Source organism: Falco biarmicus, chromosome 15 (genome assembly GCF_023638135.1).
Source record: "Falco biarmicus isolate bFalBia1 chromosome 15, bFalBia1.pri, whole genome shotgun sequence".
Lineage (NCBI taxonomy): Eukaryota > Metazoa > Chordata > Aves > Falconiformes > Falconidae > Falco > Falco biarmicus.
In genome coordinates this window covers 2,052,159-2,074,851 of record NC_079302.1, presented here as the reverse complement: position 1 = coordinate 2,074,851, position 22,693 = coordinate 2,052,159, and the positions used below count along the sequence as shown (strand labels likewise).

General features: G+C 66.9%; 4 protein-coding genes across 6 annotated transcripts; 3 read left to right on the top strand and 1 right to left on the bottom strand.

Annotated features, from left to right (window-relative positions):
• Nucleotides 1-2,990: 2,990 nt before the first annotated feature.
• On the top strand, nucleotides 2,991-5,378 carry HAS3 (hyaluronan synthase 3). Its single transcript, XM_056361232.1, has 3 exons — nucleotides 2,991-3,611; nucleotides 4,192-4,293; nucleotides 4,387-5,378. Exons 1-3 carry the CDS (start codon nucleotides 2,991-2,993, stop codon nucleotides 5,308-5,310), a joined length of 1,647 nt encoding a protein of 548 aa, XP_056217207.1. The 3' UTR covers nucleotides 5,311-5,378.
• Nucleotides 5,379-6,217: 839 nt separating this feature from the next.
• CHTF8 (chromosome transmission fidelity factor 8) lies at nucleotides 6,218-8,015 on the bottom strand. Of its 2 annotated transcripts, none has more exons than XM_056361242.1 (4): nucleotides 7,942-8,015; nucleotides 7,493-7,525; nucleotides 7,249-7,366; nucleotides 6,218-7,169 (listed from the first exon to the last, which is right to left on the bottom strand). In XM_056361242.1, exons 2-4 carry the CDS (start codon nucleotides 7,513-7,515, stop codon nucleotides 6,957-6,959), a joined length of 354 nt encoding a protein of 117 aa, XP_056217217.1. In that variant the 5' UTR covers nucleotides 7,516-7,525; nucleotides 7,942-8,015; the 3' UTR covers nucleotides 6,218-6,956. The 2 variants fall into 2 exon arrangements, with proteins under 2 accessions (XP_056217217.1, XP_056217216.1); XM_056361241.1 differs by having other exon boundaries at nucleotides 7,936-8,006.
• A 51-nt stretch (nucleotides 8,016-8,066) lies between these two features.
• UTP4 (UTP4 small subunit processome component) lies at nucleotides 8,067-13,155 on the top strand. Its single transcript, XM_056361223.1, has 16 exons — nucleotides 8,067-8,249; nucleotides 8,320-8,511; nucleotides 8,623-8,707; nucleotides 8,830-8,919; nucleotides 9,036-9,244; nucleotides 9,453-9,624; nucleotides 9,705-9,796; nucleotides 10,098-10,194; nucleotides 10,585-10,649; nucleotides 10,778-10,900; nucleotides 11,039-11,198; nucleotides 11,488-11,594; nucleotides 11,785-11,880; nucleotides 12,162-12,347; nucleotides 12,508-12,618; nucleotides 12,954-13,155. The coding sequence occupies exons 1-16, from the start codon at nucleotides 8,091-8,093 to the stop codon at nucleotides 13,068-13,070; spliced, it is 2,061 nt and encodes a 686-aa protein (XP_056217198.1). The 5' UTR covers nucleotides 8,067-8,090; the 3' UTR covers nucleotides 13,071-13,155.
• Nucleotides 13,156-14,038: 883 nt separating this feature from the next.
• SNTB2 (syntrophin beta 2) lies at nucleotides 14,039-22,140 on the top strand. Of its 2 annotated transcripts, none has more exons than XM_056361234.1 (7): nucleotides 14,039-14,507; nucleotides 18,603-18,813; nucleotides 19,212-19,422; nucleotides 19,873-20,015; nucleotides 20,210-20,406; nucleotides 20,524-20,685; nucleotides 20,922-22,140. In XM_056361234.1, exons 1-6 carry the CDS (start codon nucleotides 14,081-14,083, stop codon nucleotides 20,673-20,675), a joined length of 1,341 nt encoding a protein of 446 aa, XP_056217209.1. In that variant the 5' UTR covers nucleotides 14,039-14,080; the 3' UTR covers nucleotides 20,676-20,685; nucleotides 20,922-22,140. The 2 variants fall into 2 exon arrangements, with proteins under 2 accessions (XP_056217209.1, XP_056217208.1); XM_056361233.1 differs by having other exon boundaries at nucleotides 14,040-14,507; nucleotides 20,504-20,685.
• The last annotated feature ends 553 nt before the right edge of the window (nucleotides 22,141-22,693 follow it).

Below are 22,693 nucleotides of genomic sequence, written 5' to 3'. Positions count from 1 at the left end.
CAGGACCCTGCAGGGTGCCTGGCCGGACCACCGCTCGCTGCCGTGTGCCTGGGGACATCCCAGCACCAGGGTCACCCTTCTCCCTCTGGTCTGGGCAGCCCCCATGGGTGCTGCAGCACCGCGGGGCCTGCTCCTGTGCTGGAGCTGCTGTGCACACACCGGGCAGGGGAAACGAGGATGGGGGTGCTGTGGGGTCACACCGGAGCCCTTAGGGACCCATCCCAGAGCTCCCCCTCCCTGGGCAGCCCCCAGCCCCGCTGCGCACAGCCCTGGGTACCCATTTGCCAGCTGCCCCATGTCGTGCTGTGCTGAATGGTGCGAGGGGCCCAGCACCCCTCTTCCCTCCAGGCTGGAGGTGCTGAGCTCTGTCTCCACCCCCAGTGAATCTGCCTGCACCAGGCCCACACCTCACAGTGTCTGCCGTGCCGTGCAGTGCCGTGCGTGCCGAGCCGTGCCACTTGGCTGGGTGTGCACGGGCAGCGGGGAACACATGGTGCTCACCAGGGAGTGGCAGTGACCGAGCACTCCTCGCTCTCACTGCCGCCAGCCTGCACCAGTGCCGGTGCCAGGCCATGGGCACACACTGGGATGCTGCCGTACTGGTGGTGCCTGCCCAGGGCCTGCTGCCAGCGGCAGGGGATGGTTTTTGAATGAAAAGTCTTCTTTGATGGTGCTGGCTGGGCACCGTCTGGCCATCCTGCCACAGGGAACAAGGAGGTGGCTGTGCCGGAGGAGGAGGGAGTTTGGTTCCCACCTTGGGCAGTGCTCCTGCGGCCAGCCACCGGCCGGCAGCAGGGACGGGCACCCGGCAGCTGTGGGTGCACCGGAAGGTAAGGGGCCACGGGGTGACCCCGGGGCTGGGTCCCTGCTGAGGGGTATGGGGAGGGCTGTGGAGTGGGGACATGCTGCCCCTGTCCCCCTCCCCGCTTCCCACAGATGGGCGCCTGCAGCCACGGGGACCCCGGCAGAACAGCAGCAGCGGCACAGCACAACCACACCAGGTCTGACTGGGCTGTGCTTGGCTTCACACCACCACAGCCCACTGCTGCTGGGCTCAGCCGGGCCACGTGTGAGCCCCGCCAGTGGTACTGGGGGTCCCGGCACATCCCTGCTGCGTCCATGGGCTCACCAGTTCCTTACCACCCACTCCGGGCACTGCTCCGGCACCTACCAGGGGGGTTTTCCAGCACTGCGGTGCTGGGGATCTCAGCCGAGGGGGGCCTGCCTGGCTGGGGTGCTCCCACCACAGGGGTCCCCTTCCCCAGCTCCCAGGGCGAGGAGGCTGCGGGCCGGAGCCCAGCACTGCCTCGCTCCAGCTCCCAGCCCAGCAGGACGAGGCGCCCCGTATCAGGGTGAGGAACCCAGGATTCGAGCCCAAAGCCGAGGCTGCAGCTCCTCTGGGCTCAGCGTGGTCCCTCCCGGCACTGGCTGTCCCCTGCCATCAGCCCGGTGCAGGGACACATCCTCGCCGTGGCCCTAGTCCTGCCCTGGGACTCACTGGCCATGTGGACAGGTGACGTGGCAGGCCCTGGCCATTCCCAGGTGACTCGTAACCGTGGGGGGACACAGAGGCATGGGGAGGTGACGTGTGTTACACGCGGGCATCATGAGAGGGGCCCCAAGAGTGGGGCAGGGGGAGACAGAGTGACCCTGGGGTGCCATGGGGGGACCCCAAGGTGGCCCCGTGGCGCTCGGCAGGATGAGCTGCGGCTGGTCCCCGGCCGTGGTGCTGTGCGGTGCCCGTGGTGCCTACGGATGCGCCGGGGGATGCCGGTGTCGGGGGATGCCCGTGCTGCACCAGTGCTGGGCGACACCGGTGCCAGTGCAGCAGCTGCGCCGGGATATGTCGCTGCCGGTGCAGTAGCCGCGCCGGGCGATGTCGGTGCCGGTGCTGGTGCCGGTGCAGCAGCCACGCCGGGTGATGCCGGTGCCGGTCACTGCTCCCGCAGTGCGGGGCTGGGGCCGGTGCCAGGTGCTGCCGGTGCCGGCCGGGCCCCGGCGGGCTGCGGGTGGAGCTGGTGCTGGTGCCGGCGGTGCCGGCGGTGCCGGTGCCGGTGCCGGGCGGGGCCCCCGCGGGCTGCGGGCGGTGCCGGCCCCGCCGCGGTATAAAGGGGCCGCGCGGGCCAGGCCAGGCTCACAGCAGCGGCGGCGGCGGCCGGGGCGAGCGGCGGCACCGGCACCACCACGGTGAGTCCCGGTCCCGGTCTCGGTCTCTCCTTCCCCCTGTCGGCCCCGGCTCGGGGCGTCCCCGCCCCCGCGGTGCTGCGAGACCGGCGGCGGCACCGGGAGAGCGGAGCCGGCACCGGGGGGCTGCGGGGCCCGGGGGCGGTCCTGCGGGGGCTGCCCGGGGGGAGCTGCCGGTGGCACGGGGGTCCCCGGGGCTGGCTCTGCGCCCTGCCCGCACCCCCTGCCCTGTTCATGCGCGCCCCCTCCCCTCCCCCGGCTCCTGCCCCCCCGCTCCCGCCCGCGCCCCCCGCCCCGCGGTGCAGCTCTGCAGTCCCCACCGCTGCCGGTCGGGAGCGGGTGCCCGCTGCCTGCCCGTGCCGCCCGCGCTGCCTGTCCCCCCGTCCCCATCCCACAGCGAGGCGGGGGTCCGGCTGCTGCCATCGCCGGTGCTGGGGGTCCCGCTGCAGGCGGTCGGGGTGGCCATGGGCAGGGGGGGTGTCTCCCCTCTGGGGACACCCTGGGGCCGGGAACCCAACGTCCCTGTGCCCTTCCCTGTCCTCTAGCCCGGGAGCAGGCGTGTCCCTGCGGGGCTGTGGGTGCCAGCACCCTGCACAGTGGGATGCTTGAGACCCCCACTCCCCGCCTGCCCCTGTAGAGCCACCGGTAAGGTCTCAATCCCAGACCGGTGACCGGCGAGGGATGGGGTGACCGTGGGGCAGCAGACAAGTGCAGTCTCCCCACTTCCCCCTTTGGGGAGCCAAGCAGGGGGCCCCGTCGTGGGCTGCCCCCCTGGCCCTGCCCTGACGCTGCCTGTGTCCCCCCAGATGCCAGTGAGCCTCTCCACAGCCCTGCGCGTCGTCGGGACCAGCCTCTTCGCCCTGGTGGTGCTCGGCGGCATCCTTGCTGCCTACGTCACGGGGTACCAGTTCATCCACACAGAGAAGCACTACCTCTCCTTCGGGCTCTACGGGGCCATCCTGGGGCTGCACCTCTTCATTCAGAGCCTCTTCGCGTTCCTGGAGCACCGGCGCATGCGGGGTGAAGGGCAGCCGGTGCAGCTGGGGCGCTCGGTGGCCCTCTGCATTGCTGCCTACCAGGAAGATCCCAACTACCTGAAGAAGTGCCTGCGCTCCGTCAAGCGCATCGCCTTCCCCGACCTCAAAGTGGTGATGGTGGTGGATGGTAATGGCCCCGACGACACCTACATGCTGGACATCTTCCATGATGTGATGGGCTCGGAGCACTCGGGCAGCTACGTCTGGAGGAGCAACTTCCACGCATGGGGCGAGGGAGAGACCGAGGCTGGGATGCGGGAAGGGCTGGCCCGCGTCCAGGCGCTGGTGCGTGGCACCACATACTCCTGCATCCTCCAGAAGTGGGGCGGGAAGCGGGAGGTGATGTACACGGCCTTCCGAGCACTCGGAGACTCCGTGGACTATATCCAGGTAGATGCATGGGCTGGGCGGGGGGGGGGATGCAGGCAGCCAGTGCTCTGCCTGCGTGGCTGGGCAGAGGGGCTGTGGGTGGAGCAGGAGTGGCCCAGTGAGCCTGCGGCAGCACCCGCCTGCCTGGCGCTGGATTTGGCCCCGTGCACTGGCTGCAAGCCGACACCGGGGCTGGGGGTGAACTGCCACCAGGGTGGCCCAAGGGGTTGAGCCCTGCCCGCACTGCTGCCCATGAGGGTTTCACATCACCTCCTCCACTCATCCCCTGCCCCAGGCTGGTGTCACCCTGTGGGACTGTGGCACGGTGTGGGGTGCCAGGGCCAATGCATGGGGGAGGGGTGGTGACCAGGGCATGTCCCACCACTGTGCCAGTGGCTGGGGCATGTGGCAGGGCTGGGTGGCCCGGGGCAGTGGTGGCCGGGCACCACGGAGCACTCCGCTCCCTGCCACCGCCTGCCGGTCTCTGAGGCTCTGCCTCGTCTCGCCGGCTGCGGCTCAGGCTTGCCTGGCTGCGGGCTGGGCTGTCTGCCGGGTGCGCGTGGGTGGCAGGAGCGGGGCTCGACGTTCCCTCTGCCCCCAGGTGTGTGACTCAGACACGGTGCTGGACCCCGCCTGCACCGCCGAGATGCTCCGCATCCTGGAGGCTGACCCCCGTGTCGGCGGCGTCGGTGGCGACGTCCAGGTACCCTGGCTGCAAGGGAGGGCACAGGTGGTGGGGGATGCAGCAGTGCTGGGGGGGTTGCAGTGCCAGGGCTCACATCCGTCCCCTCCCCAGATCCTGAACAAGTACGACTCGTGGATCTCCTTCCTGAGCAGCGTGCGGTACTGGATGGCCTTCAACGTCGAGCGTGCCTGCCAGTCCTATTTTGGCTGCGTGCAGTGCATCAGCGGGCCCCTGGGCATGTACCGCAACACCCTGCTGCAGCAGTTCCTTGAGGACTGGTACCACCAGACCTTCCTGGGCAGCAAGTGCAGCTTTGGGGATGACCGGCACCTCACCAACCGCGTGCTCAGCCTGGGCTACCAGACCAAGTACACGGCTCGCTCCAAGTGCCTGACGGAGACGCCCACTCGCTACCTGCGCTGGCTCAACCAGCAGACCCGCTGGAGCAAGTCCTACTTCCGCGAGTGGCTCTATAACGCCCTGTGGTTCCACAAGCATCACCTCTGGATGACCTACGAGTCAGTGGTGACCGGCTTCTTCCCCTTCTTCCTCATCGCCACCGTTATCCAGCTCTTCTACCGCGGCCGCATCTGGAACATCCTCCTCTTCCTGCTGACTGTGCAGCTGGTGGGCATCATCAAAGCCACCTATGCCTGCTTCCTGCGGGGCAACGCAGAGATGATCTTCATGTCCCTTTACGCCCTCCTCTACATGTCCAGCCTGCTGCCTGCCAAGATGTTTGCCATTGCCACCATCAACAAGTCGGGCTGGGGCACGTCGGGGCGCCGGACCATCGTGGTTAACTTCGTGGGGCTGCTGCCAGTGTCTGTGTGGGTGGCGGTGCTGCTGGGTGGGCTGGCCTACACCGCCTACAGCCAGGACCTCTTCAGCGAGACAGAGGTGGCCTTCCTCGTCTCTGGTGCCATCCTCTACGCCTGCTACTGGGTGGCCCTGCTCACCCTCTACCTGGCTATCGTCGCCCGGCGCTGTGGCAAGCGGCAGGAGCAGTGCGGGCTGGCCTTCGCTGAGGTCTGACCATGGGGGAGAGCCGGGGTGGCCCTGTGTGCTGGGGTAACCACTACCGGTCCCCTCCTCGCCTGGCACTGAGCCGCCAGGTGCTGGGCAGCGCTGAGCGCGCCCACCATGGTGTTTCTGATCAAGTCTTGCTTTTTTTGTTGTTCTGTTTTGGTTTTTCATATTTTTTCTTTTTTCTGTACTAAGCTGGCTGGGGAGAGGCTAAGCTGGGGCTGCCAGTCACCAGCTGGGCACAGCCTTGGTGCTGCAGGGGTGATGGCAGCATCCCCCCCCCCCCCCATGCCATACAGAGTATCCCAGTGTGCTGTATGGAGCACTGCTGGCCGGGCTCCCCTCACCCCACCACCGCGGCTGGGTCCTCCACCCTTCGGTGCTTTCTACAGGGACTTCTTGGTCCCACCTCCATGGTGCTACAGCAAAACAGCCCCATGCAGTACTGTCTCTGTCTGGCGCTGTGCCAGCACAGCTGGCTGGTGCTGCCTGCCTCTGCCCCCCACAGCTGTTTGTATGTGCGGGCATGTACCCATAGGGAGCCCCCCCACATCCCCCTCAGCCCCTTCCAGGGGGGTCTGGCTGCCCCAGGAGGGCAGCACTTCCCTTCAGCTTTGCCAAAGAGCCAGGGGGGGACCCCAGCATGCAGAAACAGGGGAAACTGGGGCCATGGCTTGGCTAGTGTCACCATGGCCCCTGGTGACCCCTTGGTTTCAGCCAAGCCATGGCCCCATCATACCAACCCTGCTGCCTTCCCAGCATCTGTCTAGACAGTGGGGAGACACTGGGTTTTGAGCCTGGGCATGCAGAGGAGGGCGGAGAAGAGCCAGTTCCCAACCTTTCCCTTCCCCAGGAAACTCACGCGGTTGTCTCCCCTGGGCCCTCTTTTTTTCAGGGCTTAAAAATCTTTCTACAATTGAGCTTTTAGATTGTTTTGTTTAATTTAATACAAGGTTTTTTAGACTTTTGTAGCTCTTTGGTATTCATACTTATTGCTACTTGTTTGTAAATCTATTTATTTTTTAACCTGTGGGTTTTTTTTCATATTTTGGAAAAGCCTGTTTTTTATATCCTGATGGATTTGTCAAAATAAAGACTTGCACCGAGGAAGGCTGGTGTGTGTGGGGAGAAGGGTGATGGCTCTAGTTCCCCCTGCCCTGGCACCATGAGGCGACTCAAGTGATGTTGGGGCAGAGTCCCTGCCTGGCACACGCTGTCCCCACAGCTGCAGGGGGGGACATATCATGTTGGGGAGTAATTCTCCATGCTGATAACACTGTGGCTCCCTGCTGCAGGCAGGATGACAGGCAGAGCTGGCAGTGCACTGGGAATAGCCAAATCCAGGTACTGAGGGCAGCCCCAAAGCTCCACCCCTGCCTGGGCTTGAAGCATCCCTGCTCACCAGGACTCATCTCACCTGGGACGGCAGCTGGGCTTGTGCCCTAGAGGTCTCAGAAATGGAGTCATTACAGGGGGAACAAGTGTCCCGGGAATTGCTCTGGGTGCCCCGATGCAGCACCCCAAGGTGGCCCTGGGAACCCCCTGTGCAGGACCGGGATGAGGCTGGAGCTGGCCCTGGATCTCCCCGAGTCCTGGCTGCAGTGCCTGGTGCTGCCTGGCAGCAGAATAGAGCTCATGGCCGCCAGTCTGGCTCCTCACACTTTCTTAGGTACGTTGGTGATGATGGGCTTGGGGCGGGTTTTGAAGAGGAGCTTGGTTTTGATGAGGGCAGTGACGGTGTAGTGGGTGTGTGGCCCCACCGGGCTGGGCTCACCAGCTCCCTGCTTCACCAGGACAGCAAAAGGCTTCTCCAGCTGCACCACCTTCCCATAGAGGATGTGGTGGCCCACGATGAGCACGGGGACCCCCTAGAGAGAACAGCAAGAGGGTGAGGGTGGACAGGGCCCCCATCCCCTGGTGGCGTGGCACAGCAGTAGGCTGCCTCACCTCGCAGGTATAATGCAGGTCTCCCAGGAGGCTCCCTGCCAGCCCGCCGCTCTGCCGGGGCTCCACCTCTCCCTGCAGCTCCACCAGCACCCACTGCGCCAGGCCTCCAGCACCCGCACTGTGGGCGAGAGAGGCAGCTTTCACCCTGCGGCTCCAGCCTTGCCTGGGGCTGCGAATGCAGAGCCGGGTGCCGCTGGGGGCAGGATCCGGCCCACCGGGGCCGTGCAGCCTGCGGTGGCCTCACCTGGAGATGACGATCTGCACCATGTTCCGGGCCCTGCAAAGTGCCCGCAGAGACAGTCAGTACGGGGGGGTTAGGGCAGTCCCTGCTGCGGCGGGACCCCCCCAGCCCCAGTACCCGTCCCCCCCAAGCTCCGCACCCCCGGGCCCTCAGCCCGCCCGGGCCCCAGCCCCCCATGCCCAGACACGAGGGCCCCTGCTGCCCCCCCCGGGCCCCAGAGCCCTCCGCCCCCCATGCCCAGACATGGGGGCCCTGCCGCGCCCCCGGGCCGCGGCGGCAGTTGCGCGGGGCGCTGGTGCCCTCCAGCGGCCCCGGAGGTGCGGGCCCGGGCCGGGGCAGCCCGGCCGAGCCGCTCGGCGGGCCGGGCCTCTCCCGCCTCCCGCTCCCCGCCCAGCCCAGCGCCGGCCGCTCCCCGCGGCCCCCGGCCCGGCCCCGCCGCCCCGAACCCGCACTCCCAGCTCCGGCAGCGCCCGAATCTCCCGCCGCGCCGCGCTTCTGCTTCCGCTTCCGGCCGCGCGCCCGCCCCGTGCCGGGGGAGCACTTCCTGTTCCGGGGCGGCGCGCACGTGGGGCTGTGCGGGGCGGGGCCGGGGCCGGGGGCGATGGGGGAGTTCGAGGTGCACCGGGTGCGGTTCTTCGGCCTGGTGCCGGCGGGCGTGCGCTGCCTGGCCTGGCACCCCCGCGGCGGCCGCCTGGCCCTGGCGCGCATCGACGGCACCGTCGAGATCTACAACTTCGCCGCGAACTACTTCCAGGAGAAGGTGAGGGGGGCGGGCCGCGCCGCGCCGCGCCGGGCCGCGCCGGGCCGGGGTAACGGGCGTCCCTCGCCAGGTCATCCCCGGGAGCGACGCCCGCTCGGTGGAGGCGCTGTGCTGGGCGGCGGGAGAGCGACTCTTCGGGGCCGGCCTCGGCGGGGAAGTCACCGAGTACGACCTGGCCCGGCTGTGCGTGGCGCGCTCCGTGGACGGCTGCGGGGGGCCCATCTGGAGCATGGCGGCCAACAGCAGCGGCACGCAGCTGGCGGTGAGTGCTACCGGCGCCGGGACGGCTCTTCCAGCCCAGCCCCGGAGCAAGGTGCGCCGGCAGAGGGAGAGGGGCTGACCGTCCCGCTGGCGCTGACCGCCCCTCCCGCAGATCGGCTGCGAGGACGGCTCCGTTAAGCTCTTTCAAGTCGTATCCGGGGGCATCGAATTTGAGCGGAACCTGGACAGGCGGAAAGGTGGGTCCGAGAGGGCTCGGTGCCACAGCGGCATCGTCCCTCCGTCCCTCCTGGCGACCCAGTCCCGCTGACCGAGGTGCCGCGGGTCCACAGGGTCACATCCAGAGCTTCCTTCCCCACAGGCCGTATACTGTGCCTCTCCTGGCACCCATCGGGCACTCACATAGCAGCTGGGTCCATCGATGTTTTCCGCGTGCTCAACGTCTCTTCAGGTAACTCGTGCCCCAGGAGGTGAGCAGGTCCGGTCCCCTGGGGCTGACAGCACCTGCCCGCCCTATGCTCTAGGGGGGTCCCCTTGCCACACCCAACTGTCCTTCCCCCATCTCAGGCCAAACCGTGCAGAGGATCATGGTGAACTACCACGTACAGAAGGTGAAGCGTGAGTGCATCGTGTGGAGCATTGCCTTCCTCTCCAGCGGCACCGTCGTCACCTCAGACTCCTTTGGGAGGGTGCAATTCTGGGACTGGGAACAAGGGACGCTGCTGGAGTCCCACACTGTCAGCACCTCGGCTGTTCTCTCGCTGGCTGTGTCGGAGGTAGGCGAGTCCCCCCCGTGTCCTCTCCGGGCAGCCAGGCACCCGTCAGCTCTCCTGTGTGCTGGGCCGGAGGTGCCTCAGGTGGGAGCTGCCTGGCTCAATGCCTTTGGCTAGGAGCCAGGCTGCTGGTCCCTGCCCGCTTCCTGGCAGCGCCCTCTCGTTCTTCCTGGTCCACACTGGCAAACCCCGTTCCCGTTTCTCTCACCAGAAGGAGGACAGCATCGTTGTGGGTACCTCGACTGGGGCCACCTACCAGTTTCAGCTGCTGCCAGTGAAGATGGGCAGCCTGGAGAAGCGCTGGGTGCGGACAAAGCCCTTCCAGCATCACACCCATGACGTGCGAGCTGTGGCACACAGCTCGATGGCTCTCATCTCCGGAGGTAGGACTGGCTGGGGTCATGGGGAGGGCTTGGGGCTCTCCCCCCAGTACCAGTTCGGCTGACTTCTGCTTGGCTTCCAGGCCTGGACGCCCAGCTGGTGATCCGCCCGCTGATGGAGAAGGTGCAGAAGAAGGGCTATGATGCGGCACTCCGTAAAATCACCTTCCCTCATGTGAGTGCCGCTCTCTGTGGGGTCTCATGACTAGGGAGGCAGGCTGGCAGGGTTGGATCTCCCTGCCCCACTGGGTCCCCTCCCTGGTGCATCTGGAGGCTCCTACCATGGAGGAGGTAGAAGTCGGTAAGCTCGTCTTGCTGGTCCTGCTGGGTCTCCACCTCCAGGCTCACATCCCACAGGACCAGAGTCCTTCCTTTCCCCCACCCCAGAGTCTCCAGCCCCCAGGGCAATTCAGCTTTGGCCCAGCCCTTTCTGCCAGTCTGTGGGTTCATGACAGTCTGCCCATTTCTTCATGCAGCGACGCCTTGTCTCCTGTGCCAGGAAAGCCCGGCTGCTCCTATTCCAGTTCTCCCAGCATCTGGAGCTCTGGAGACTTGGCTCCACTGATGAGACTGGTGAGTTGCAAGGCCTAACTCTCTGGTGCAAGCCCTGTGGCAGAGCCTGCGCTGCCTACAGGATTTTGGGTATGAAACCGTCTTGCTGCTTGGGCAGTGGAGGGGTGGCTTAGCCCAGGCCCCTTCCTCCCCACAGCCCTGTGCTGGTGACACTTACAGGCAGAGCTGTGTTTCCCAGCACAGCGTGTGCCTGTGCATGGGCTGCACTGCCGCTGTGAGGCTGTGCTTCCAGCGAGCTGGGCCAGGCCCTGGGGAGTTCAGCCGTGGGGAAGTGTGGGGCAGGCTCTGGGCTCTCCCTCAGGCACTGCTTCCCTGGGATCCCCAGCTGCTCAACAGGACCTGTGTGGTTTCCCCACTGTCACTGATGTACTGTGTGTTTTCTCGTCCCAGGAAAGGATGGTGAGGTCCTTCCCTTGTGCCGCATGCCTGAGCACCTTGTGCAGTTCAAGAGTAAGGTAGGACTGAGCCGGGGCTGGGATTTGCCCTGATGCCTGCCCCTCTGCTCTCCCTCTGACAGCCAAGCTCTGTGTGCCAGGCTGCAGGGGGATCTCCCAGGCCCCACTCACCCCCTGTGCTCTTCCAGGGTCCAGAGCACATTTACTGCAGCTGCATCTCGCCCTGTGGCAGCTGGGTCACCTACTCCACGGCCTCCCACTTCCACCTCTACCGAGTGCAATATGAGGGTGACAGTGTCAGCATCCAGAAGGTGAGGAGGGTGATGGGCCGCTCTGCAGCAGGGAGGGGCGGTGGGTGGCTGTGAAGTGCCAGCATGGCCAGCATCACTCTCGGGGAGTGAGGGCAGCAGTGGTAGGTGGCTGGCAGTGCTGCTTTTACCTGCTTCAAGGTCCCCAAAGTGCCCAAGCTGCTGCTCCCAGCCTACCAGCTCCAGTTCTCCTCCGACTCCGGCAGCCTCTTCGTCGCCTCTGCTCGAGGTTCCGTCCATGTTCTCCAGCTGCTGGAGCCAGGGGGCTGCAAACACCTGCACACACTTCGGCCACCCTCAGGTTTGAGCTGGGGGGGTTGTGGAGGTGCTGGGGGTCCGTGGGCTCTGCGGCCCCTCCCTGCTGTGGGTGCAGAGGGGTGTAAAGGGCTGAGCACGTCCTGGGGGATGTGGGTCCTTCCCCCTGACAGCCTCTGCCCTGTGTTTGTGCCACCCTCATGGCATGGCACAGGTAGGAGAGGGGGGTGCCCAGATCAGTAGTGGGGGCATGGGTCTGGATGTCCCCCGAGGGTGCATCTGGGGCTTTTTGCAGGCCCAAGCACCTGTTACAGCTGGTGGAGGTCTTTCCATAGGGTCCCCCGAGGCCGTTTACCTGCTGGCATCAAGCACAGATGGGCACTGGCTGGCGGCAGTTGGCGGGGACTGGGCAATCCACATCTACAACCTGAAATGTTTCAAGGTAGGAGCAGGTGCTGAGGGGGCTGCAGGAATGACTCCCACTGCCCTCCTGCCTTGCGGGGGGCAGGTGGTGGTGGGCTCAGCGTGTAAGTCCCCTCCCCGGAAGCGATCGCTGTGTCCCTGGTGCAGGGCCCATGGGAAGGGGGGTCAGAGGCTTGCTCCTGTCAGCACGCTGTCCTCCTGCCTTGCAGCATCACGGCACGGTGCCCACCTACACCTGTGCGGTGACAGCCCTCGCCATCCATCCCCTCACCAACAACCTTGTTATCGCCTACTCAGACCAGCAGGTAGGAGCGAATCCCGGTCGCAGACCTCGTGGCCCTGGCCCCTTCCCTGCTGTTCCCTCCCAGGCCTTGGGGCTTTCTGGTCACGCAGGTCCACCGGAGAGCTGTGGCTCCAGGCAGGCGCAGGGACCCAGCTGGCCTTCGCTGCCCGCTGTCCCTGGCAGGAGCCTGTCCCCATGCAGTGCTTGCAGCCTGGCTGGAGCAGGGGCTGCCTATGCGCCGCTGTGGGGGTGATGCCAGGGAGGACCAGACCTGATGAGTCGCCCCTGTCACCTCCTCTCCAGCTGTTTGAGTTCAGCATCCCGGAGAAGCAGTACACGGCCTGGAGCCGCATGGTGCAGAACTTTGGGCTGCACAAGGTCTGGCTGGAGAGGGACTCGCCCATCACCCACATCACCTTCAACCCCAAGAACCCCTCGCACATCCTGCTCCACGACACCTATATGTTCTGTGTCCTTGACAAGTCCCTGGTGAGCCCGCATGCCTGGTCGGGAGGGCTGTCTTCATGCTTGGGGCATCTCCCCAGCCTGGCTGTCTCTGTCCTCACGGGGAGCAGAGGGAACAGCATGCCAGGACTGAGGTGATGGTGGTCCAGGCAGCACTAACATGTGCCGCATGCTCTCCTCGCAGCCCCTGCCAGACAACAGTGCACTCCTGATGAACCAGAGCACCCTGAAGCAGCTCCCGGAGACAGCCAGGCAGCGGCAGCTCCACGCCTTCAAGATCTGCAAGAAATTCCAGGTGGGTGATGGTGTTGCTGGGTGTGTGCTGTGTTCAGGAGGGGGTGCCCTGCACCCTTGGTCCCTGTGGCTCTTGCCCACATATCCAGTTGCTCCCAGTGCCACCCCAGTGCTGGGTGCCCCAGAGTTTGGTCTCAGCCTCCATCATGGCACAGCCACTTGCTGCAGTCTTGTGGGCTCTGATTGCCCAGCAGCTCATGCAGCACACAGCCCCAGGCACTGCCCCTGCTTACAGCTAAGCCAGAACAGGCAGCTCTGCATGGCCAGGCCCGGCAAGCCGAGGCAGAGGGGGGCCGGCACCACAGTCCCATCTCTTGCCCTCTCCCTGCCCTGCAGCCCCTGCTCTTTGCGGATCTGCTGGATGAGAACTGCCTGGTGATGGTGGAGCGGCCCATCATGGACATCAAGACCCAGCTGCCACTGCCCATCCAACAGAAGAAATTTGGCACCTGAGAGCAGAACAAGCTGCTCCAGCTGCAGCAGCTCTGTGTGTTGCTCTCCCAGGGTGCTGTAGGAATAAACCCTGCTGTTCCGTACAGCTGCAGGCTCAGGTCTTGTCCTTGCCCTGTGGGGGCTCCCTGGTGTCGCAGCAGTGGGTCAGGGTGGCACTGGCCTGAGTGTGAGGATGCAGCCGGCTTGGAGGGCTCCCCTGCCTGTGCCGGTCCTCCTAGGGCTACGGCAGCACCCCATGGCCTCGGCAGCATCGGGTCCTGACATTGGCTTCTCGCCATGCTGGCCAGCAGCCAGGTGGGTTGGTGACCACTGGGGCACTGCCTGGGGCAAGGGGCTCCAAGCAGGCGTTTGCTGGGGCTCAGCACCCATATGCAGCATCCCCAGCGGGGCGAGCTCCATGCTTCAGGAGAGGTGCTGGCTCACTGAGCCAGAGTGCCCACCTGGGTGCTGGTGACACTGGGGCACAGCGCGGTCCCTTTGCCAAACCGCAGCTCTTGGCGTGCACTCTGCGGCGGCTGTTAACTAGAAAACTGGGCACCATCTGCTCCAGCCCTTCCAGTAACACCAGTACCTGCCCTGGAAGGATGGAGCTAGCCCGCTGGCTCTGAGGGGTTAGGATTGGGGCCCGCCCTCCGCTTTCCTTCCCCCTTGCACCCCCAAAGGGCATCTCCCCATGCCCCAGGAGGGGGCAGTTCGGGCTCTGGGAAGGGCGGCTGGCGCTCGGCCCCGGGAAGCGGGGGGCGCAGCTTTGCTGAGCCCGGGAAATGGAGAGCGGGGCGGGAAATAAGGCGCGGGGCGGGGCTTCTCCGCCCCTCCCTCCGGCGCGATTGGGCCGCTGCTGCTGCTGCGATTGGTCGCGCCGGGGAGAGGGGCGGAGCACCTTACCCCCGCCTCTTTCGCAGGGCTGAGCCTATCGCAGCGCGCCATGCGGGCGGGGGCGGGCACTCGGGGCCCCTCCCCCTCCACGCCAAGTCCCGCCTCTTCTCCCGGTGCGCGGCGGCGGCGGCGGCATGGCCGTGTGGACTCGCGCCTGTAAAACGGGGCTGCTGGAGCTGCTGCTGCGGGAGCGCTGGGTGCGGGTGGCGGCGGAGCTGAGCGGGGAAGCGCTGAGCCTGACGGCGGAACCGGGAGGCGGTGAAACGGCGGTGCTTAACGGCGTGGTTAACGGCAACGCGGAGGCGGCGCCCGGTTGCGTGCGGAGGGTGCGGGTGGTGAAGGCGGAGGCTGGAGGGCTCGGTATCAGCATCAAGGGAGGTCGGGAGAATCGGATGCCGGTGCTTATCTCCCGTATTTTCCCGGGGCTGGCGGCGGAACGGAGCGGGGCGCTCCGTCTGGGCGACGCCATCCTCGCCGTTAACGGCGTCGATCTCCGGGATGCCACCCACGACCAAGCCGTCCAGGCGCTGAAGCGAGCTGGGAGGGAGGTCATCCTCGAAGGTACCGCTTAACCCCCTCACCGGCGCCCGGTGCTCCCTCCTCCCTCTCTCGGGTCCCCACCCCTCGCCCCATTACCGAGTCCCACGATACTCTCCTGCTGCTGTCACGGGGCCCCCAGACCTTCCCCCTCGGGTCCCTTCTCCGATTGCGGGACCCTGCTCACCCCACTCACGGTATGTGGGACCCCCCTCCCCAAAAACCTCTGAGCCTGCTGTGTCCCCCCCCTGACATGGGGACAGGGACCAGGGGTGTCCCCTCCCCAACTGGGGGCGTCCTGCTTGCTTGGGGATGGGGACTCCTCCCAGCTGGGGACAAGGACGGGCCATCTCTGCTGACCATGCCCCCCAGGACACAGCTTGGGTCCCCTGGGACAGAGCTGGGATCCCCTGGCTGAGATGTCCTTCCAGCACAGGGTGTCCCCTCTCTCAGAGGTCGAAGCGCCCGCGGTGGGTGCTTGTGCCCCCCGAGTCCCCAGGAAGGGCTGTGGCCTGGGGGGCCGGTTGGGGATCTGCCCGTGTCCCTGTGGGCTCCATGCCCGCGGCACAGCTGGCTTGGCACTGGCCTGGCAGAGCCACCAGCTCCTGCCCGACCTGTTCCCGGCAGCCCGACAAGCTCAGGCAGGACGCACCTGGCCCGGCGGCGTGTGGCACAGGGCTTGTGCCATGGGGTGCCATGCCCCGGGCAGCCGGGAGGACGCCAGCCCCCCTGTGCTATGGGCCAAGGTGGCCCATGTGGGTCTGTGTTGCCACACACGCCGTCCTGGTGTCCTGGCAATGCCATCTGTCCCCTGGTGCATGGGGCTGCTCCCTCTGCCCGGCTGGGCTGGACTGACCCCAGTGACGGGCGCTCCCGCTCGCCTGCTGGCTCCGGCATGCTGCACCAGCACGAGGGCAGGCGGGTGGGCTCCCTGGCACAGCCACCACTGGCACTGGGGGGCTCTGTGTGGCTCGGCCATGCCGGGGGCCGAGGCGGAGCTGCGGTGCTGGGCTGGGTGCTCAGACACCCGGCGGGTCGGGGCCGCCATCGGAGGCGGTGAGAGCCCCCACAGGACACCGTGCTGGATTCGCCTCCTTCCCCCCGCTGCTGTCTTGTGCCACCCGGCTGTTTGATCCTGTCCTGCCGGAGCTCCGGCCCTGCGGCATGTTTGTCCCTCGCTTCCGCCACAGGCGCCGCAGCAGCCGCCCCTTCCCTTCCCTCCGGGGCTGCGGCTGCCCCACGGCCTGGCAGGGCCCTCCGGCTGGCAGCTGCGGGCTGTGGAGAGGAGCTGGGGGAGACCCCAACTGTGCCATCCCACCCTGTCCCTCCTCGCCAGCCCCTGGAGGTGTGACTGCTCCCCTGGAGGCAGGCAGGGCTCCCGGGCAGGTGCCCTGGGCTTTGCCGGACCCGGTGCTGGCGGTGGAGCACGGGAGCACCACCCCTGCGCTGGCACCTCGGTGGGGCTGGCAGCCCCCGCCCTGGCCACTGAGTCTGGCCACAGGGACCTGTGCCAGGTGCCTTCCTCCCAGGGTGCCCACAGGCACACTCCGGCACGCCGGGGGAAGGGAGCCCCTCTGCCCCTGCCGGGAGGTGCGGGCAGGGCCACCGGCCGGCGGGCACACGGGCTGGCCCGGCACTGGCAAAGGGGAAGGCCAGCTGCAAGAGCCGACCCATGTGAGAATGTATGGAAACCGTGCTGGGGTTTCCCCCGGGAGCGTGGTACCAGTGGCAGGAGGGGGCTCCAGCCCCGAAGATGGACTGTCACCATCTGGCCGGTGCACGGGGGCTCAGCACCGGTGAGGCCGGCACTAAGCTGGCGTTGCCGTGAGGCCAGGGCAGCCGCCTTCCTGCGGCAGGTTGGACGAGGGGTGCAGGCAGCAGCCGGGTTTCCTTTGTGGTGAGCGCGTAGGCGAGGCAGCAGCGGCTGTGCTGGGGCGGCTGCGTGCCGGCCGCCGGCCGCCCAGAAGCAGAAGGGACGGCTGCAGGTGCCGCTGCCCTGGCACCGGCCTCGCGCCTGCCAATGTGAGCTGCTCTGTGCTCCTGACTGCACCCTGGTTGCATGCCCCGAGTGCAGGCAGCCGGCTCTGCCGCCATCCCCGCTGGCAGACACGGTCCTGTGTGTCTGCTCAGTGCCGGGGTGAGCTGGCACAGCCGGCTGGTCCCCACCACTGCCGAGAGCTGCTAGTGTGGCTGCAGCCCCGCTGAGCCCACACTTCTTCGGCAGCACCCTGGCATGGCGCTTGGGCTGCCGCAGCACCAGCTGCCTGGCTCGGCCTCTTGCCCCCCCGGGGGTCTCCCGGCACGCCTGGCATTTGCAGAGATGGTGGCCGTGCCCCGGTGTAGGTCAGCAGTGGCACCATGGGGTCATGGCACCGTGGGCTGTAGCCATGCCGGGGGCTGGCTGGGAGGGTGCTGGGCTCCTGGCCAGTGCTGGAGGCAGCTGTCCACATCTGGTAAACAGCTGCCAAGCAGCAGGGGTGGCAGCTCCCACAGCTGCCGCTGCCTGCGGCACTGCCCTGCCCTGCCTGGCCAGGCAGCAGGATTAGGGGTGCGCGGGACAGCGGTAATCCTGGGATCAGTGCGGCGGGAAGCTAATATTAACTCGTTTGCTGCCCGCAGCAAGGACAGGCGCCTCGTGGCAGCATGTCCCCGTGCCACTGCACTGCTCAGCTCAGCAAATCTGGCAGGAGGGCGGGGGCCGGCCTGCCCATTCCCCATCCCTGCCTGCATCCCCCTGCCCGTGCTGCAGACAGGTGTCAGCCCCTTTGGTGGGGGTATTTGCAGCGGGCACCTGCCCATGGGGCTGTGGGGTCCAGCACCGTGGGGTCTGGCACCGGTGGCTGGCCAAGTGCAGGCCCCAGGCCCCACTGCTGATGTCTCCGCTCCAGCAAAGTGGTGGCCTGGTCGTGGTGTGGCATTGTGCTGGCTCCACGGATGCTGTCACCAAGCAGCAGGGCACCTGCCTCACAGCAGATTACAGCTTATTTGGGTTTTTTTAGTTTGATTTGAACTCTCCACTGCCTTAGGGGTGCGGACGTTGCTGCTCCCAGCATGTCCCTCCTTCGGCGATGAGCTGCCGGGGCGATGTGCTGCCGGGGCTCGGCGCAGGCAGGCTGCTCCTCGCGGCCGGCCAGGGAGCTGAGTCTGGGGGGGTTGTGGCGGGTGGGTGGGGGTCCAGCACCGGCTGCAGGTGTTGTGTCCCAGGCTGCCATCAGCTCTCCCTTGCAGCTTTCCTGCCTTGCTAAGTGTGCTGTCCATGCAGCCTCATCCCCGCTCTGGCACGTCGTGGCTCCCTGACATCTCGAATGCCTTGGCTTTTCCCAAGCGTGGCAGCTGGTGCAGCCCATGGGAGCACCGTGGGCTGGGTGAAGCGGGCTCCACGGCTCCCGCTCGCCCTGCTGGAGCTGGGCTGGGCTCCAGGGTGCTGGCACCTCGCCGGGGCTCTGCTTCAGCTGGGCTGGGTGGTGCTCGGGGAGGGATGGTCCGGGAGGAATCGGAGCCGATGCCTCCTTCCTTCCTGCCCAGCCTGGAGAGGAGTGTGGAGCCGGGATGTCCTGGCTGCAAACCCTCCTCGCCCCGCCGGGAGCGGAGGCAGGCTGCTGGCAGGCGCTGGCAGGCGCGGGCGACACAGGGTCAGCACACTATCGGCGCCTGCGGCGCTGGAAACTTGGCCGCTGTCAGCCCTGCAGCCAGAGCGGCTCAGGATGGGCTGCAGCCTGACCTCCCGCCCGGCCCATTGTGCTTTGCCGCCTTCCCTTTCCTACGGCCGTGTCGGACACAGGGATGCGCCGCCAGCGCCTGTCCTTTGCATGGGGCACCTCTGGCCCGGGGCAGGGTGAGACCCTCGGGGCCATGCTGGTCCCCGAGCCCCACCAGGGGTGCTGTGCCCCCTTTCCTGCTGCCCTCCACCTGCAGCGCCAGCCAGGGGGTGACTTCAGCTCCATGGGGCATGGGCTGTGCTGGTGCCCCTCAGGGAGGTCCCAGGGCTGGCCAAGACCCCCTGTCTGCTGCGGGGGACAGGCCCCCCCTTGTGGCCAGAGCGTCCGTGGGGCGCAGGGCTGCGGCACAGGTGCACAGGACCCCCGCCTGCCCTTAACCTATGTCCCCTCCACCCCACAGTGAAGTTCATGCGGGAGGTGACCCCCTACATCAAGAAGCCCTCACTGGTGTCGGACCTGCCGTGGGAGGGGGCTGCCCCGCAGTCACCCAGCCTGAGCGGCAGTGAGGACTCGGGCTCCCCCCAGCACCAGTGCCCCCGTGACCGCAAGGTGATCCCCCTGAAGATGTGCTTCGCTGCCAGGAACCTCAGCATGCCTGACCTGGAGAACAGGTGAGGGCAGGGGCTGCCCGTGCCCCCCTCCCACCCCAAACCCAGCAGCTGCTCCCTGCAGACCCCCCCAGACAGGGCTGAGGGCTTCCCCTTGCTGTGACTGTGACCTCCCGCCTGCCCCAGTGAGCTGGGCGAGGGAAGCTGGGGGGGTTTGTCCAGGGCTGTGCCATGCTGTGTCCCCCCAGGATGGCTGGCAGCCTCCTCTGTTTGCAGAAGGGGGGGCCCGCAAATCCCCTTGGCTCTGCCTGCCGGCAGGGCTGACACCAAACTGTACTGGTGGCTTCCCAGCACAGCCAGAGCCCCAAACCAGTGCGGCCAGTTTGCTGGGCTGGGCACAGGCACGGGCATGCTCAGCTGGGTGCCACCGTCGTCCCAGCCAGCACCGTGTCCCCTGGCAGGCTGATCGAGCTGCACTCGCCGGACAGCCGGAACACCCTGATCCTGCGCTGCAAGGACACGGCGACAGCACACTCCTGGTTCACCGCGCTGCACGCCAACATCGCCGCCCTGCTGCCCCAGGTCCTGGCCGAGCTCAACGCCATGCTGGGCACCGGTGGCACCGTGGCCGGCGGCAGGGAGGTGAAGCACATCGCCTGGCTGGCTGAGCAGGTATGTGCCGCCGGGGCTGCGCCGGAGCTGCTGCCCAGCGCCATCCCTGGGGACAGCCGTGCCGCTGGGGCGGTGGCTGCAGCTGCGTGGCTGGAGAGCCGTGCCACCGGGCTCTGCTGCTCCCCAGCCGGCCAGCTGCGCTGCAGCGAAGGCCGCGCTTCCTGTGCCCTCAGTCCCGTTTCCCGCCGGGATTCCCAGCTGGAGATGCTTGTCACCTCCTTGCTCTTCCATGAATTCACTGCCTGAGAGCCGCAGCCTGCCTGGGCACGGTGGTGAGCTTGGGGCGGCCCAGCTTTCCAGGATGGCCACCCTCGGCAGCGCCTTGCGCAGCTTTGCATAATGCTGCCAAGAGCCTGGCAACGCAGAGCCGCTGGCTTGGCGTTGGCACAGCTGTGGGTGTGGGGAGCGGGATGCCAGTAGCCCCTCACCGTGCGCTCGTGTCTCGTGCAGGCACGCCTGGATGGAGGGCGGCAGCAGTGGCGACCGGTCCTCATGGCGGTGACGGAGAAGGACCTGCTGCTGTATGATGGCATGCCCTGGACCAGGGATGCCTGGGCTTCCCCTTGCCACAGCTACCCGCTGGTGGCTACCAGGTGGGCTGGGGGGCTGGCTCTGCCCACCTGTGGCTGCTGGGTACCAGCACCCCTTGGCCACATCCAGCTCTGCCTCTCACCAGAGCTGGGTGGGGAGACCCCAAAACACCAATGGGCATGGGGCAGCATGGTGCTGGCACTGCCGTTGCACCCCTGACCCCCTTCTCTGTCCATGTGTCCTGTCCTGTCCCCAGGCTGGTCCACTCAGGCTCAGGCCGCCGCTCGCCCGCACTGGGCTGCGAGCTCACCTTCGCCACCCGGACGGGCTCTCGCCAGGGCGTGGAGATGCACGTTTTCCGTGTGGAAACCCACCGGGACCTCTCCTCCTGGACGCGTGTCCTCGTCCAGGGCTGCCACGCCGCCGCCGAGTTGATGAAGGAGGTGACTGTGGGTGAGTGTGGTGCTGCAGGTGTCCCCTGCTGGGTTGCTGGTTGGGCTGGTGGGACCTGGGTGACCGGGGGGGGGCCTGAGCGTGCCCGTGCCCACAGGCTGCACGCTGGGCGGGCAGGAGGTCCAGCTCTCCATCCACTACGAGGGCGGCTTCACCATCTGCCGAGAGGAACCGGGCAGCAGTGTCCTCTTCCGCTACCCCTACGAGAGGCTGAAGATGTCGGCGGACGATGGCATCAGGACCCTCTACCTGGACTTTGGGGGTCCTGAGGGCGAGCTGGTGAGGAGTGGGCAGCAGGGCTCCCCACCCCGATTTATGGCGGGGGGTGTGTGTCCTCCAGGGGTGGCTCTTGCTTTCCCCCCCATCTCTGCAGCATCGTGGCTGCTGAGTATCACTGGGTAGCACTGGCTGGGAGCCCCCAGCCCCAGCTGGGAGCCCCCCCAGTGCCCCCCGTGGGGTTTGGCATGCTGGTGGGGGGTTAACATTGCTCTCTATCTTCCCTCCCCCAACCCCAGGCGCTGGACCTGCACTCCTGCCCCAAGCCCATCGTCTTCATCCTGCACACCTTCCTCTCGGCCAAAGTCACCCGCATGGGGCTGCTGGCGTAGGGGGCCCCGGCCCCCCGCCTCCCCCCACCACAAACCAGCGGAGGGGCCCCATGCCCCTCCTGCCCCGCCAGTGCCTTGCTGGGGCCAGACTGGCAGCCCTGAGAGCTGCCAGGGTTGTGGCAGGATGGCTGCCCGGGGGGGTGAGCCCTTCTGCTCCACACCGGTGGTCCTGGCCTCCCCCCTGCCCCAGTGCCAGGGGGGCCAGGGCACAGGCACCAGCTTTAACCCCCCCTCCTCGGGCCTGAAGCCATCACTGATCTCACCACTGTGCCTTGGGGTGGGGTGAGCCCAGCCCTGACGTGTGGGGGACCCCAGGTGCTCCCCCCAGCTGTGTCTGGGGCAGCCAGTGCGCCCCCCACCCCCGCCTTGGGGTCCTCCCAAAGGGGGTCACATTGTGTCCCCCCGGCCATGGGTTGGAGCTCAGGCTGTCGGCCCCCCATTGCTGCAGCGCAGGGTCCCAGTGCCCTGCGCAGGGTGTGGGGGGGACATTCTTGTCTTACTCGACGCGCTGAAGAGTACAAAAGGGGCTGTCCCCCCACCAGCTGCACCAACCCCCCCACCCGGGAGGGCCCTCCCCCCTCCCCCCCCAAACCTTCCAAAGCCAGAAAACAACTATTGTGTCTGTGCTGCCCTGGGCAGGTGGGGGCTGGGCTGCCTGGGGAGCCCCACGGGCTGCTGCCCCCCAGCTGTGCTGCCCCCCAGCTGTGCTGCCCCCCAGCACTGCAGCCTCTGCCCCCCCTGCCCGGGAGCTGCTCTGCGGGTCGACCCCTCCGCATTTGGGGCAGGATGTGTGGATTGATGCACTTTTGCTTTTTGTACTCCTCGGGGGGGGGCAGCTCCCACACCCTGGGGTGGTGGTGGGGGTCCCAGGCATGGCAGGAGCAGGACCTCCCCCCCCCCGACGGGGCTGTCCCCTCCTGGCTGAAGCCCTGTTACCCCCCAGCCAAACTTCTCTGCACATTTTTCTGCTTCCTGGGGGGCTGTGCTGGCTGGGGGGTCCTAGGGGGGTCCCGGGTTGCACACAAGCACTACAGCTGCTGGACCCCCCGGTGCCTCCCCCCAGCACCACCCCCACCCTTTATTTTTGTATTCTTTGTAAATCGCTATTTATATCAGATTGCCATTTCTGGGGGCTCCGAGTCTCTCTCTTGGGGGGGTGGGGGGGTGGGTGCGTGTGTGTGTGTGTGTGTGTGCGCCTACTGGAGTGGGTGGGCAGCACTGGGCATCCAGTACAAGAAGGACTGGGATGTACTGGGGAGAGCCTGGGGGGGAGGATTGGGGCAGGGGCCTAGTTCTGCTGGGGAGTGGGGGGGTCATCGATGGGCATAGGTACCTGCAGGCTGGGCTGGGGGCAGTGGCAGGGAGCCCCCCAGACAGTGCTGATCCCAGTCCCATGTACCCCGGGTGTGCACGCGTGGCTGTGTGTGGGTACACACTGGGCACATGTGTGCTCTGCGTGTGGGTGTGCACACGTGTGTGGGTACAAGTGTGCACACTGTGTGGGCAGGTGCACACCATATGTGTGTGTGCGCGCGCATAGCATACACGTGTGCCTGCGGGTCTGTGGGTGCACACACACGTACAGGCAGGTGTGGGGGTGTGCACGTGCACACAGGTAGGGGTGCACACACCACAGGGGCTTGTCGGTGTATGTGGGTGCACCCGGGCTGGGCACGGCT